The sequence below is a fragment of the Telopea speciosissima genome, chromosome 6 (assembly GCF_018873765.1).
Source record: "Telopea speciosissima isolate NSW1024214 ecotype Mountain lineage chromosome 6, Tspe_v1, whole genome shotgun sequence".
NCBI classification, from domain to species: domain Eukaryota; kingdom Viridiplantae; phylum Streptophyta; class Magnoliopsida; order Proteales; family Proteaceae; genus Telopea; species Telopea speciosissima.
The window spans coordinates 25,900,782-25,913,690 of record NC_057921.1 but is presented as its reverse complement, the minus strand read 5'-3'; the positions used below and the strand labels follow the sequence as shown (position 1 = coordinate 25,913,690).

General features: G+C 42.9%; 1 protein-coding gene across 1 annotated transcript; it reads right to left on the bottom strand.

Annotated features, from left to right (window-relative positions):
- Nucleotides 1-2,211: 2,211 nt before the first annotated feature.
- Nucleotides 2,212-4,277, bottom strand: LOC122665558. Its single transcript, XM_043861712.1, has 5 exons — nt 3,783-4,277; nt 3,215-3,698; nt 2,994-3,133; nt 2,782-2,897; nt 2,212-2,509 (listed from the first exon to the last, which is right to left on the bottom strand). The coding sequence occupies exons 1-5, from the start codon at nt 4,275-4,277 to the stop codon at nt 2,212-2,214; spliced, it is 1,533 nt and encodes a 510-aa protein (XP_043717647.1).
- Between the last annotated feature and the right edge of the window lie 8,632 nt (nt 4,278-12,909).

Sequence of the window (12,909 nt, the reverse complement as noted above, 5' to 3'; positions counted from 1 at the left end):
GTTGATTACAAGACTGAACAAATGGAACACAAATGACTCCTTGCTCCAGCTTCTCCTTGATAAAATGTCAGTCAATTTCAACATGCTTGGTACGATCATGTTGGACCGGGTTATGGGCAACACTGATTGCTAACTTGCTATTACAGTAGAGCCGCATAGGAAGATTAGCAGCCATACCTATATCTTGAACAAGCCCCTTGAGCCACAAAAGTTCGCAGTCCCCTTGTGCCATGGCCCTGAATTCTGCCTCAGCACTAGACCGAGCAACCACGGCTTGTTTCTTGCTCCTTCAAGTAGTTAAGTTTCCTCCAACAAATTTACAATATCCGGATGTTGATCTTCTATCATCGGGATTGCCAGCCCAATCTGCATCAGTATAGGCTTCTATCTAAAGATTACTGTGGGGAGAATATAAGATTCCTTTTTCAGGAGAAGACTTTAGGTACTTCAGAATTCTGTAGGCTGCCTCCATATGAGATGAGTAAGGGTCATGCATGTACTGACTTACAACACTTACTGCAAAATGTGATGTCAGGTCGGGTATGAGAGAGATATATCAACCGTCCTACTAACCTCTGATAAGTACCTTTATCCACCATGTCACCTTCCTTGCTCTTTAAGTGTGTGTTAGGTTCCAAAGGGGTATCAACAGGTTTACACCCGAGCATCCCTGTATCACTCAGAAGATCAAGAGTATACTTTCTCTGGGAAAGAGATATACCCTTAGCTGAATAAGCAACCTCTATTCCCAAGAAATATCTTAAATGCCCCAAGTCTTTGACCTCAAATTCTGTCCCCAAATAATTCTTCAAATTCTGAATTTCCTGTGTATCACTCCCTGTGATCACTATGTCATCCACATAGACTAGTAGAATTGTGATATGCTGTCCCACTTTCTTCACAAACAACGTGTGGTAAGCATTGCTTTGCTTATAGCCATTGGTAATCATGGCTTTGTGAAATCGACCAAACCAGGCCCTGGGTGATTGCTTTAGACCATATAAGGCCTTTTTCAATTTGCACACTTTTCCCTGGGTATTTGGAGTAGCAAAGCCAGGAGGGATTTCCATACAGACATCTTCTTCTAGCTCTCCATGTAGAAAAGCATTCTTGACATCAAGCTATTGGAGAGTCCAGCCTTGATTTACTGCACAAGAGATGATGACTCTAACTGTGCTCATTTTTGCCACAGGAGCAAAGGTTTCGTGGTAATCGATTCCATAGGTTTGTGTGAACCCCTTTGCAGCCAACCTCGCCTTGTATCGCTCTACTGACCCGTCTGAATTGTGCTTCACAATAAAGACCCATTTACAGCCAATGGGTTTCTTTCCTGGTAGAAGAATTGTCAAGTCCCAAGTTCTATTTTTCTCCAGGGTAAACATCTCTTCATTCATTGCTTCCTCCCATTTCTGCTCGGCTATTGCTTCCTACCAGTTTTTAGGAATGGAAACAGAGGATAACAAAGAAACAAAGGCATGAAATGCAGGAGTTAAAGAATTATAAGAAACAAAATTGGAAATTGGATGCTGAGTACAGCTCCGCTTTGGTTTCCGACAACCCTGGGAAGATTAAGACTGGGATCAGGTATAGGAATAGGCTTACCAGAGTGAGGAGCAAGACTTGGAGCAGACGCTGATTGTGTGGGAGCAGTGGTGGTGGTTTCTTTATGCTCAATTCCTCGAGGAGGGATGTGAGTCCCACGTGAGTATGTCTTCAATTCCATTGATTCTCTAGACTCCCCTTGGACTATAGGCTGCTCATATTGTTGTCCTTGCTCTTGTTCTTGACTAGTAATCCCACCTTCCAATTCAATTGACACATCCTCTATAGTAGGCATATTTACATCTAGAAGAGCAATCAAAGGTACATCTTCATCAGCTGGAATCTCCCCCTGAAGAGGTACCAGTGGTGCAAAATAAGCTTCAGACTCCCGAAAGACAACATCCATTGTTACAAATGTTTTTCTTGTAGGGGGTGGTAACACTTGTACCCTTTCTGGGTAGCAGAATAACCCAGAAAGACACACCGAAGACCTTTGGGGTCAAATTTCCCATGAATATGATGGTTTCGGGTAAACACCACACAACCAAAAATTTTGGGGTCAACAACAAAATTAGACGAACCCAATAATACCTCCAATGGTCAGCGACCATCGATGACTCGGGAAGGAAGACGGTTGATCAGGTATGTAGCTGTAAGAATAGCATCACTCTAGAAACGTATGGGAACATGCATGGCAAACATAAGTGAGCGAACAACCTCCAACAAGTGTATGTTCTTACGCTCAGCTACACCATTCTGAGCCGGAGTATCAACACAAGATGTCTGATGGATAATACCATAAGTATCCAAGTAAGTGCGAAAAGCGCCATCCATGTATTCCTTGCCGTTGTCAGACCGTAAAATCTTCACCTTGGCATCAAATTGTGTTTGAACCATCTTATGAAACAGACGGAAACGAGTAAAAACATCGCTCTTGCTATGCATCAAATATACCCATGTGGCGCGACTAAAACAATCAAAAAATGTAACAAACCATCTAAAACCAGAGGTAGAAACACGTCAGGCTGGTCCCCACACATCAGAATGATTAATCCAAATGGTGTCATACTTCTTTTGTCAGAAATAGGGTACACATTCCGAGTTTGCTTTGCTAAAGTGCAAGCATCGCATGAAAAATTATTAGGATTACATTGCTTAAATAAGCTAAGAAATAAAGTAGATAAAACTTGCAATGGTGGGTGCCCCAAACGGCGGTGCCACTTATTTAATTCCAGTAACGCAGATGTAGAAGCAGAAGAGGACGGATGAGAAGTCAAAGCTGTCGGCGAACTGTCAAGCACACATAAACCACCAACCACCTTACCACATGCAATCGTACGACCCGTTTCCAAGTCCTGGAATAAACAATGATTGGGGAAAAAAATTACGTTGCAGTTTAAGTCCCTAGTTAAAGTACTAATGGATAATAAATTAGTAGAGAATTTAGGAACATGCAACACAGAGGAAAGACAAAGAGATGGAGTGGATTGAACAGACCCCTTGCCAGAAATTGGCGAGAGAGATCCATCAGCAACCCTAACTTTATTATGATCAGATAAAGGAGAATAATTGAAGAAAAGGGTGGAAGAATCTGTCATATGATCGGTTGCACCAGAGTCAATAATCCAAGAGTTAGGTATGATCGAGGTGCAATTCCCACCAAATGAAATACCTGAAGAGTGAGGTGTAGAGGAATCTGATGGCAAGGAAACAGCAGAAGTAGCCAAAGAAGGAGGCCAGGAAGAAGAGGTGTCCAGCCAAGTCATCATAGTCCGGAGATGCTGAAGTTCTTTAACCACTTGGGAAAGAGACAAATCAGTAGTTGCCTGGTTTGCCCGGGCATTATTGGATCGATTAGAGCCACCCCTCCCACACCCACTGGTATCTACAGGGCCACCATGAAGCTTCCAGCAATGATCCTTGGTATGCCATTCCTTCCCATGGTGATCACATTTAATAGGAGGGCAATCACTAGTAACACCAGAACTACGGGAAGAATTACCACGAGAAGTAGGCTGAGAACTAGAAAGTAGGGCCGATCGTTCCTGAGTGACAGGAGTAATCATGGCTGTCTGGCGAGTATCTTCGGCTGCAAGAATCGCATAGGCCTGCTCAAGAGTTGGTAGGGGATCACGATTCAGAATATTGGCCCGGATCTGATCAAATTCAATGTTGAGACCAACCAAAAAATCAAACACCCGTCAGCCATCTTCCCACTTCCGGAAAGCAGTGGTGTCAACATCACAAGTGGCAGTGAAGGTCCCCAAAAAATCAAGCTGCTGCCGCATCATGCACATTTTATTGTAATACTGAGAGAGGGTCAGCTCTAATTGCTTGGCAGAGTGGAGTTTCTGACGAAGTTCATAACACTGGGCAGCATTGCCCACTTGAGAGTAGGTGTCATGGGCTGTCCTCCAGATCTTGCCAGCCGGATCAAGTAAAAGGTAGCGTTCGGCAATCTCTTGGTCCATGGAGTTGACCAGATACGACATAACCAAAAAATTAAAATTCACCCACCTATCTTGCGCAGCTCCAGTTTCAGTAGGCCTGACAGAGGTTCCGGTGATGTAGCCAGAGAGACCACTGGAACCGATAGCAAACAAACAAGAACGAGACCATAGCAGGTAATTGGCCCCATTTAATTTAATAGGGTTGGCTGAAAATGGAACAAAATCACTCTGTGACGTGCCGTCGAGGCCAGAAGAGGCTGAAGTGATCTCAGAAGTGTCAGGCATTGTTGCTCGTCGAAGATGAGTTGTCAATAACCCAAAAAAATATGCAAAAAATTTACTGCATCGATCTTAAAATTCTGCAGGAAAAAAGGCCCTTGGTGGGAGTCAACTCACCACCAAGGGGTGCAAAAATAGATCGGCAAGGCTGGGAAAAGCTCCCGCGAGAAGGAAGAAAGAAGAGAGAGGTCGCAGGAGAGTGGCGGAAGGGTGTGAGGGTTGGCGGAGGCTGGCGGAGGGTGGTGGTGCTGCTGACAAAAGTAGTGGAGGGCGGTGGTGCTGCTAGCGGTAGATCACGACAGGAAGAGAAAGAAAAAAACAGAAAGAACTTTAGGTCCCATATTCTTGGATTATGGCTCTGATACCATGTAGAAATCTGTGAATCTGGCTTGTCTATGAGACAGAGGCTAAGCCTTTATTTATAACTTCAGAATATTACAAATTTGGAATGATTTACTCAATCCTTACCTACCATAATCCTTACTTACCACACCTACCACACCTAACACATTTAACATGTGCATAATGAACCTAGACACTATAGGTACAAGGACAATATTACCCCTGAACCTATATTACAATCGGACCGGTGGTTGCAAATGGGTCTTTGTGGCTAAACAGAAAGATGATGGAACAGTTGACCGCTTTAAAGCAAGATTAGTTGCTCGCAGCTTTACCCAAACATTGTTAGAGTTGATAGTAAATATGTATCAGGGGTAGTTCAGGAACTAGACTACTAACTAGTTCCCTTATTATGTATTTTTAACTTTTTATGTCTTTTTACCTTTTACCTCCTTAGGGAGGTGATTGTAATACTTTTAGTAATTCTATTTGAGCAATATAGGTGGGTTGGATAAGTCTCTCTAAGACACACAACTTTCAACCGTAACTCTCTCTTCTTCCCTCTCTTGTCTCCTTCTTCTCTAACATCTTCCTTCCTTCTCCATTGTTTCCCTAATCTGAAACTCAACTTGGTATCAGAGCAGGTTGGTTTGAGAGTCGTATTTGGTTGCTCTTCTCTATTCTTTTCTTCTCTTTGGAATCCTAGGATTCAAAGGGTTTCAAAGAGAAGCTACCAATGTAAAAAATCTGTGGTATAGAAGTATGAAATAGGTTGGAAATAACCTACTCAGCTGTTTGGAGGTGTTCTTTGAGCTTGGTAGAAGCTATTATGAAGTTTTGAAGCCATTCCATCACTCGCAATCTTACCGCACTTCAAGTTCGAGCCCCTGGTTCTCTCTCTCTCGGCCTTGGTTTCAGCCTTAGAATGGCTCCATAGAATCGCCCAAGGGTGTTCTTTTCATCCCATCTGGCCTTGGTTTCAATCTTCCACTCTTGCTTGCAGCGGTACTCTCTTTCGTGGAATCTCTGTTTACGCCTGAGGTAATATCGGGACTGCAATTTCTCCGCTCCTCTTGTTTCTGGACTGCTATGTATTGCTGCCTTTGCTGAGAAATGTTTAACATCAGCCTGTGTGAGGGCCTTGAGATTATTTCAGATATGTTATTTCTTGGTGAATGCTAGGGTGAAGCCCCTTTTTCTTGTTTTTTCCTTTACTTGAGCCTCTACAGGCAGCCTTTACTTACTGGTTCTGTGTTGTCAGACCTGTTTGGAAGTTTTTTTTTATTATTTGGGTAGAGTGTGTACTCCCCACTTGAACAATGTCTGATTCTGAGATTTCGGGACCTGGTATAGCTGAATCACAGCCTGTCCCTTCTCCTCAATTTGCCTATGAAAGCACATAGTTTCAGCTTTCCTTTGTGAAACTTGATGAGACAAATTACTTGGACTGGTCACATTCCGTGAAGCTTTCCCTTAGGAGCAAAGGGAAGCTTGGGTACATCACAGGTGCTATCAAGCCTCCAGAGCCGAATGCACCTACTTATGAGAAATGGGAGACTGAGAACTCTACAGTCATGACATGGTTGATCTTCTCCATGAAGCCTGAGATTGGGAGAAGATTTATAAGAAAGGAGACTGCCAAGGCCATCTGGGATAGTGTCTCTCAGGCCTATGACAGAGTGGGTGACTCTGCCAAAGTGTATCAGCTGCACCAAAAGATTCATTCCATGAGGCAAGGGGACAGAACTATCTCTGAGTACTATAATGCCTTCCTTAGTCTTTTGGAAGAATATGACCACTACCAGGACCTCCATTTGACTAACCCAGCGGATGAAGCGAAGGTGTATCAGACCTTTGAAAGGGAGCGGGTGTTCACTTTACTTGGTGGTCTGAACCCAGACTATGAACCCATCCGGCTCCAACTCTTAGGCCGATCTCCTCTTCCATCTCTTAGTGAGGTCTGTAGTTACCTACAGAGTGAGGAGACTCGCCGTGTCACTATGGACTCCACATCAGCATCATCTCATGACAAGTCAGCTCTCAATTCCAGTTCTTTTCGAGACACCCGTGGGGGTAGTAGAGGCCAAGGGCCCAATCGTGAGGCAGCCAGTGTAGTAGAGACAATTGGTGCCAGTGGAGTTGGGAGAGACAGGTTTAAATGTGATCACTGTGGGAGAACTGGGCACACCAAGGATAGGTGTTGGTCCCTTCATGGTCGCCCCCTTAGCACACGTAGTCATGGTGGTCGTAGAGGGGGAGCTCGAGCTCACTCCGTGACGACTGAGGCAGATGCTCCACAGGATGATCCTATCTTGCTTGACACAGTCCGCCGGATTATAGCCCAGTTGAGCACATCTCCTGCATCTACCGTGGCCAGCTCATCTTCGTCCTCAGCCTTGCAGGTCTCCGCTACAGCCTCTACTGCAGCCCAGTCTTGGGTCATTAACTCTGGTGCCACTGACCACATGACTGGTATGTCCTCTACTTTTGATTCCTATACCATTTGCTCTGGTAAGGATAAAGTCAGGATAGCTGATGGATCCCTTTCCTAGATATCTGGTAAAGGTAGTATCCCTGTTACCTCCTTTATTTCCCTTACCTCAGTTCTTCATGTTCCTAACCTTGCTGTTAACCTTTTATTTGTAAGTCACTTGACTAAATCCCTCAACTGTTGTGTCACCTTTTTTCCTTCTCACTGTCTCTTTCAGGATTTGGTGACGAAGAGGATTATTGGTAGCGGACGTGAGGAGAAAGGCCTTTACCTTTTTTATCCTAGTGTACCCACAGCTCAGTCCTATGTGTATGGACGTGATGATAGTAGTTCAGCGGAGTCTGTTATGTTATGGCATCGGCATCTAGGCCATCCATCTTTTGTTGTAATGAGGAAACATTTACCTCACTTATTTTCTTCTGTTGCATCTTCCCATGTTTTTTAATGTGAACCATGTATGTTGGCCAAACATTGTCGCTCCTCTTATCTATATCATGGTAATAGAACTGCTGCTCCTTTCCATATTATACATACTGATGTTTGGGGACCTTCTCCCACTACTTCTTTATTTGGCTTTCGTTACTTTGTCTCTTTTGTTGATGATTTTTCTCGTGCCACTTGGACTGTTCTTCTGAAAAATAAGAGTGATGTTTGTGAGGCATTTCAGAATTTTTATCAAATGATCCTTACTCAGTTTGATACTCGTATCAAAGTTGTCCGGTCTGATAAAGGGGGAGAATATATGTTTAGTGGTCTCCAAGCTTTCTTTACTAAGAATGGCATTCTCCATCAATTAGCGTGTGTTGACACACCCCAACAAAATGGGGTTGCTGAGAGGAAAAATCACCATTTATTGGAGGTCACCCGTAGTCTCTTGTTTGGCATGCATGTTCCCAAGACTTTTTGGTCGGCTGCTCTTCTCACTGCTTCTTTCCTCATCAATCGCATGCCAACCAAACTTCTTGGTTTCAAATCTCCCTTAGACATCTTATCTCCACAGGTTTCTACTTTCTCTCTTCCTCCTAAAATCTTTGGCTGTGTTTGTTATGTGCATGTTAACAAATCACATCGCACAAAACTTGATCCCAAAGCCCTCAAGTGTCTTTTTCTTGGCTACTCTTCTACTTCTAAAGGTTACCGGTGCTACCATGCTTCTTCTCGCCAGTGCTTCACCTCTAAAGATGTCACCTTCCTTGAATCTGTTCCTTTTTTTGCCCCATCTCAGCATCCTCTTCAGGGGGAGAATTGTGGGAATGAACAGGCTGCTGATTCTCTCCATTACCCACTACCTATCTCTCCCTTTATGTTTGACATTGGGAAGTCTGTGAATCTGGATGATGTGCATACTGATTCGGTGGTTGACAGAACTGCCAGTGGTCCTAGTAAGGAGAAAGATTACCACATTACATACAGAAAAGGTGAAGGCTTGCATAATGAACGAAAGAAGACCTACCAAGAGTCCTCTTTGGATCCAGATCCACAACCTGAGATCCACTCTTCTAACTCAGGTGATCTCCCTTCTCCTTCTTTATGTAATTTAGACCTCCCTATTGTTGTTCGCAAAGGGAAAAGAGCTTGTACTAATCCTATAGCCCAGTTTGTTTCCTATGATGCTTTTTCTCCTATAGGTCTTGCCTTTGTTACTGCCCTTTCTGCTGCTTCTACTCCCAAAAATGTTATTGATGCTATGTCTGACCCAAAATGGAGACAAGTTATATCTGAGGAAATGATGGCACTTGAGAAGAATGGTACTTGGCAACTGGTGGATCTTCCTAAGGCACGTGTCCCTGTTGGATGCAGATGGGTCTACACAATCAAGTACAAATCTGATGGGAGTGTTGAGAGATACAAAGCAAGGTTGGTGGCTAAGGGATACAGTCAAGTCTATGGAATTGACTATCAGGAGACATTTGCTCCGGTTGCCAAACACAACTCAATTAGAGTTCTTTTGTCATTGGCTACCAATAAAGAATGGCCATTATACCAGTTGGATGTGAAGAATGCCTTTCTCCATAGGGATTTGGAAGAGGAAGTGTATATGCAAACTCCTCCAGTCTTCAAAATGCCATCAGCTGAAGGGAAGGTGTGTCTCCTCAAGAAGGCATTATATGGTCTCAAACAGTCACCAAAGGCATGGTTTGAGCGCTTTCGGCAGGCCGTTCTGAAGAATGGATATTCCCAGAGCCAAGCTGATCATACTCTCTTTACTAAGAGGGGCCATGGTACCATTACAGCCCTTATTGTTTACGTTGATGATATTGTGGTCACAGGAGATGATATAGTTGAGATAGATAACCTGAAGAGTTACTTGGCACGACAGTTTGAAATTAAAGACTTGGGTCCCCTGAAGTATTTCTTAGCCATTGAAGTATCAAGGACCAAGAAAGGAATTAATATATGTCAACAGAAGTTTGTTCTTGACTTGTTGACAGAGACTGGAATGTTGGGCTGCAAACCAGCCAATTCTCCTATTGAGCAAAATCATAAACTAGGAGAAGATTGTGGTTCTTCTCTAGTTGATGCGGGAAAGTACCAAAGGCTAGTGGGGAAGCTTATCTATCTTGCCATGACAAGTCCAGATATCTCCTATGCAGTGGGAGTAGTGAGCCAATTCATGCATGCTCCCAAGAGTGGCCACTTGGATGCCGTGTACCGCATTCTTAGATATTTGAAGTCTTCTCCAGGGAAAGGATTGTTGTATGCCAGACATAACCACTTGAAAGTGAAAGGTTTCACCGATGCTGATTGGGCTGGCTCCATTACAGACAGGAGATCCACTTCCGGTTATTACACCTTTGTAGGGGGTAATTTGGTTACATGGAGAAGCAAAAAACAGCATGTTGTAGCTAGATCCAGCGCAGAGGCAGAATTTAGAGCTATGGCCCATGGAGTTTGTGAACTTATATGGTTGAGAAGACTTGTTCAGGAACTGGGATTTGATACTGAAGGTCCTATGAGACTCTACTGTGATAACAAGGCAGCCATCAGTATTGCCCACAATCCTTTTCAACATGACCGAACCAAGCACATAGAGGTTGATAGACACTTCATCAAGGAGAAGATAGACTCGGCTGCATTTGTACTCCTTTGTGAAGACTGGTGATCGGTTGGCGAGATATCCTCACCAAAGCTCTTGGCTCTTCTCGCTTTAATATCCTTCTAAGCAAGTCAGGAATGCATGATATATATTCTCCACTTGAGGGGGAGTGTTAGAGTTGATAGTAAATATGTATCAGGGGTAGTTCAGGAACTAGACTTCTAACTAGTTCCCTTATTATGTATTTTTAACTTTTTATGTCTTTTTACCTTTTACCTCCCTAGGGAGGTGATTGTAATACTTTTAATAATTCTATTTGAGCAATATAGGTGGGTTGGAGAAGTCTCTCTAAGACACACAACTTTCAACCGTAACTCTCTCTTCTTCCCTCTCTTGTCTCCTTCTTCTCTAACATCTTCCTTCCTTCTCCATTGTTTCCCTAATCTGAAACTCAACTAACATATGAGATAGATTATTTGGAGACTTTTGCGCCTGTTGCCAAGATGAACACCATCAGGGTCATTCTTTCTTGTGCTGTGAACCTTGGATGGAGTCTACAGCAGCTTGATGTTAAAAATGCTTTCCTCCATGGTGAATTGGAGGAGGAAGTTTATATGGATGTGCCACCTGGATTTTCATCTGCTGCAACTCAAGGCAAGGTTTGAAAACTCAAGCGGGCTTTGTCTGGTCTGAAACAATCACCTCGTGCATGGTTTGGCTGATTTCAGAAAGCAATGGTGACATTTGGTTATAAACAAAGCAACGCAGATCACACTTTGTTCATCAAAAGGACGGGCAGCATTATTACTCTTCTCATTGTTTATGTGGATGATATAGTTGTAACTAGAAATAACTCTACTGAAATTTCCAAATTGAAGACCTATTTGGCCAAGGAATTTGAGATCAAGGATCTGGGAATACTTCGCTACTTTCTTGGAATTGAAGTAGCCCATTCCTTTAAGGGACTCTTCTTATCTCAACGCAAGTATACTCTAGATCTTCTTTCAGAAACAGGCATGTTGGGATGTCCTCCTGCGGATACTCGTATTGAGGCCAATACTCTTTTTCGGAGCAATGATGGTGAACCAGTTGACAAGGGGAGATATCAAAGGTTAGTAGGGCGACTAATTTATCTCTCTCACAAGAGTTGGATTTCTGGATCCACTTAAAAAGCATAGACTGTGAGAGAGAGAGAGAGAGAGAATTGGTTTATATTCAAATTTACGGGTCGTTCAAGGTTCGAAGCTTCGAACCTATCACACAGACACGTGAGAGTGAAATGTGAACAAAAAGTGAAAAATCATGCGACAGAGAAAGCAGAGAACAATGAATGCTGGAATCATAACTGCCTTTAATTTCCTCACAAATTATTTATTTTTTATTTTTCTCTCTTTTTTTATTTTTTTATTTTTTATTTTTAATTGATTTAATGTAGTGATGACAGAGGAGAGACGTAAGGGAGGGGTATCGAAATCGCTTTCGCAGCAGTTGTGATGCAAAAATGGCGGAATCTGCAGGTCGTGTTCACATCAGGTTCAAAATTCTCCTTCCATCTAAGTCGTCCACGTGTCTTGCATCATCGCAGTTGTTGGGGCCATGGTGGAAAGATGTAGATAACCTATTGGACAGAACCCGGGTTGTCGTTTTCTATGTCTACGAGAGTGACATGCTTGAGTCGAACAGATAGGATCTCCGGATCATCTGCACGTACGTGTAGATGAGCGTACATGTGACAGGTAACCACTTGTTCTTTTTGTTTTCATTAATACCCTTCTTCCGTTTGTAAATGGCAAAAATGAGATAGGTGTCACACGTATGTGCACTTGAACTAGACTCCGATCCTTATGCCATGATGCAATCTCTAAGTGACACTAGCTCTGTTAATAGAGCTCTAGCTAAATATAAAACATTTGGGAATCATGTTCTTATTATGTGGGAAAAAGAACTTTGTCCTAGTAATGGGAAAAAGAATTCTCTTCCAGAGTGGCAATATGGCCTACAAAAAAGTACTTCCTTAAATGGGAAAAAAAACTATGTATGGGAGTGTGGCCTACACCAGCACTTTCACGTCTATCTCTCTCCTTCTCATATGAAAAGATACCTTTGCCCCCCTGTTTTGATGAGGAGAGAGATAGACATATGAGAGTGTCGACAATTGGTTTAAGCCACACTCTCAGACAAAAAAACTACTCCCTAAAGTACTCTCTCTTTTTTTTTTTTTGCGCTAACAAGGAACCCCCTTGAACCTGCTCAGTTTTACGGTTCAAACCCCAGGGAAAACCCTGGTTACACAATTGTCTAATTTGGCTACCAATGAGGGGAAAAATTATTGTCTAACTAAAGTATTTAGAATTTGATATTTAAAGGAGAAAAGTTTTCTATGGGGACACAAGAGCCACGTCCAGACACAGTGTGGAGTTAAATGACCGCCCCACCCCCAATGAAAGGTGGAAATCCCGCCCCCGAGATGCCAGCGCACATGATCTCATTGGCTGTCGTGCACGCATGGCCTTTGCGCTCCCCACAGAGAATGCTCCCCCAATTTAAATTAGGGTAAAAAAGTTTCAAGGAAATTTTCCTTTCCATTGGTTATAAATGTTTGTTTCTATTTAAAAATGGTCGAAATTACTCTTTAGTGTTGCATGATACTCTTTCAAGTTTCAACATCAAAGGCCTTAGGTCTATTGGATATATGTGTCCATCAAACCCAATTTATTCCGGTTTATACCTTATTGAACCGTCTATACATTTTAGTTTAATATTATAGC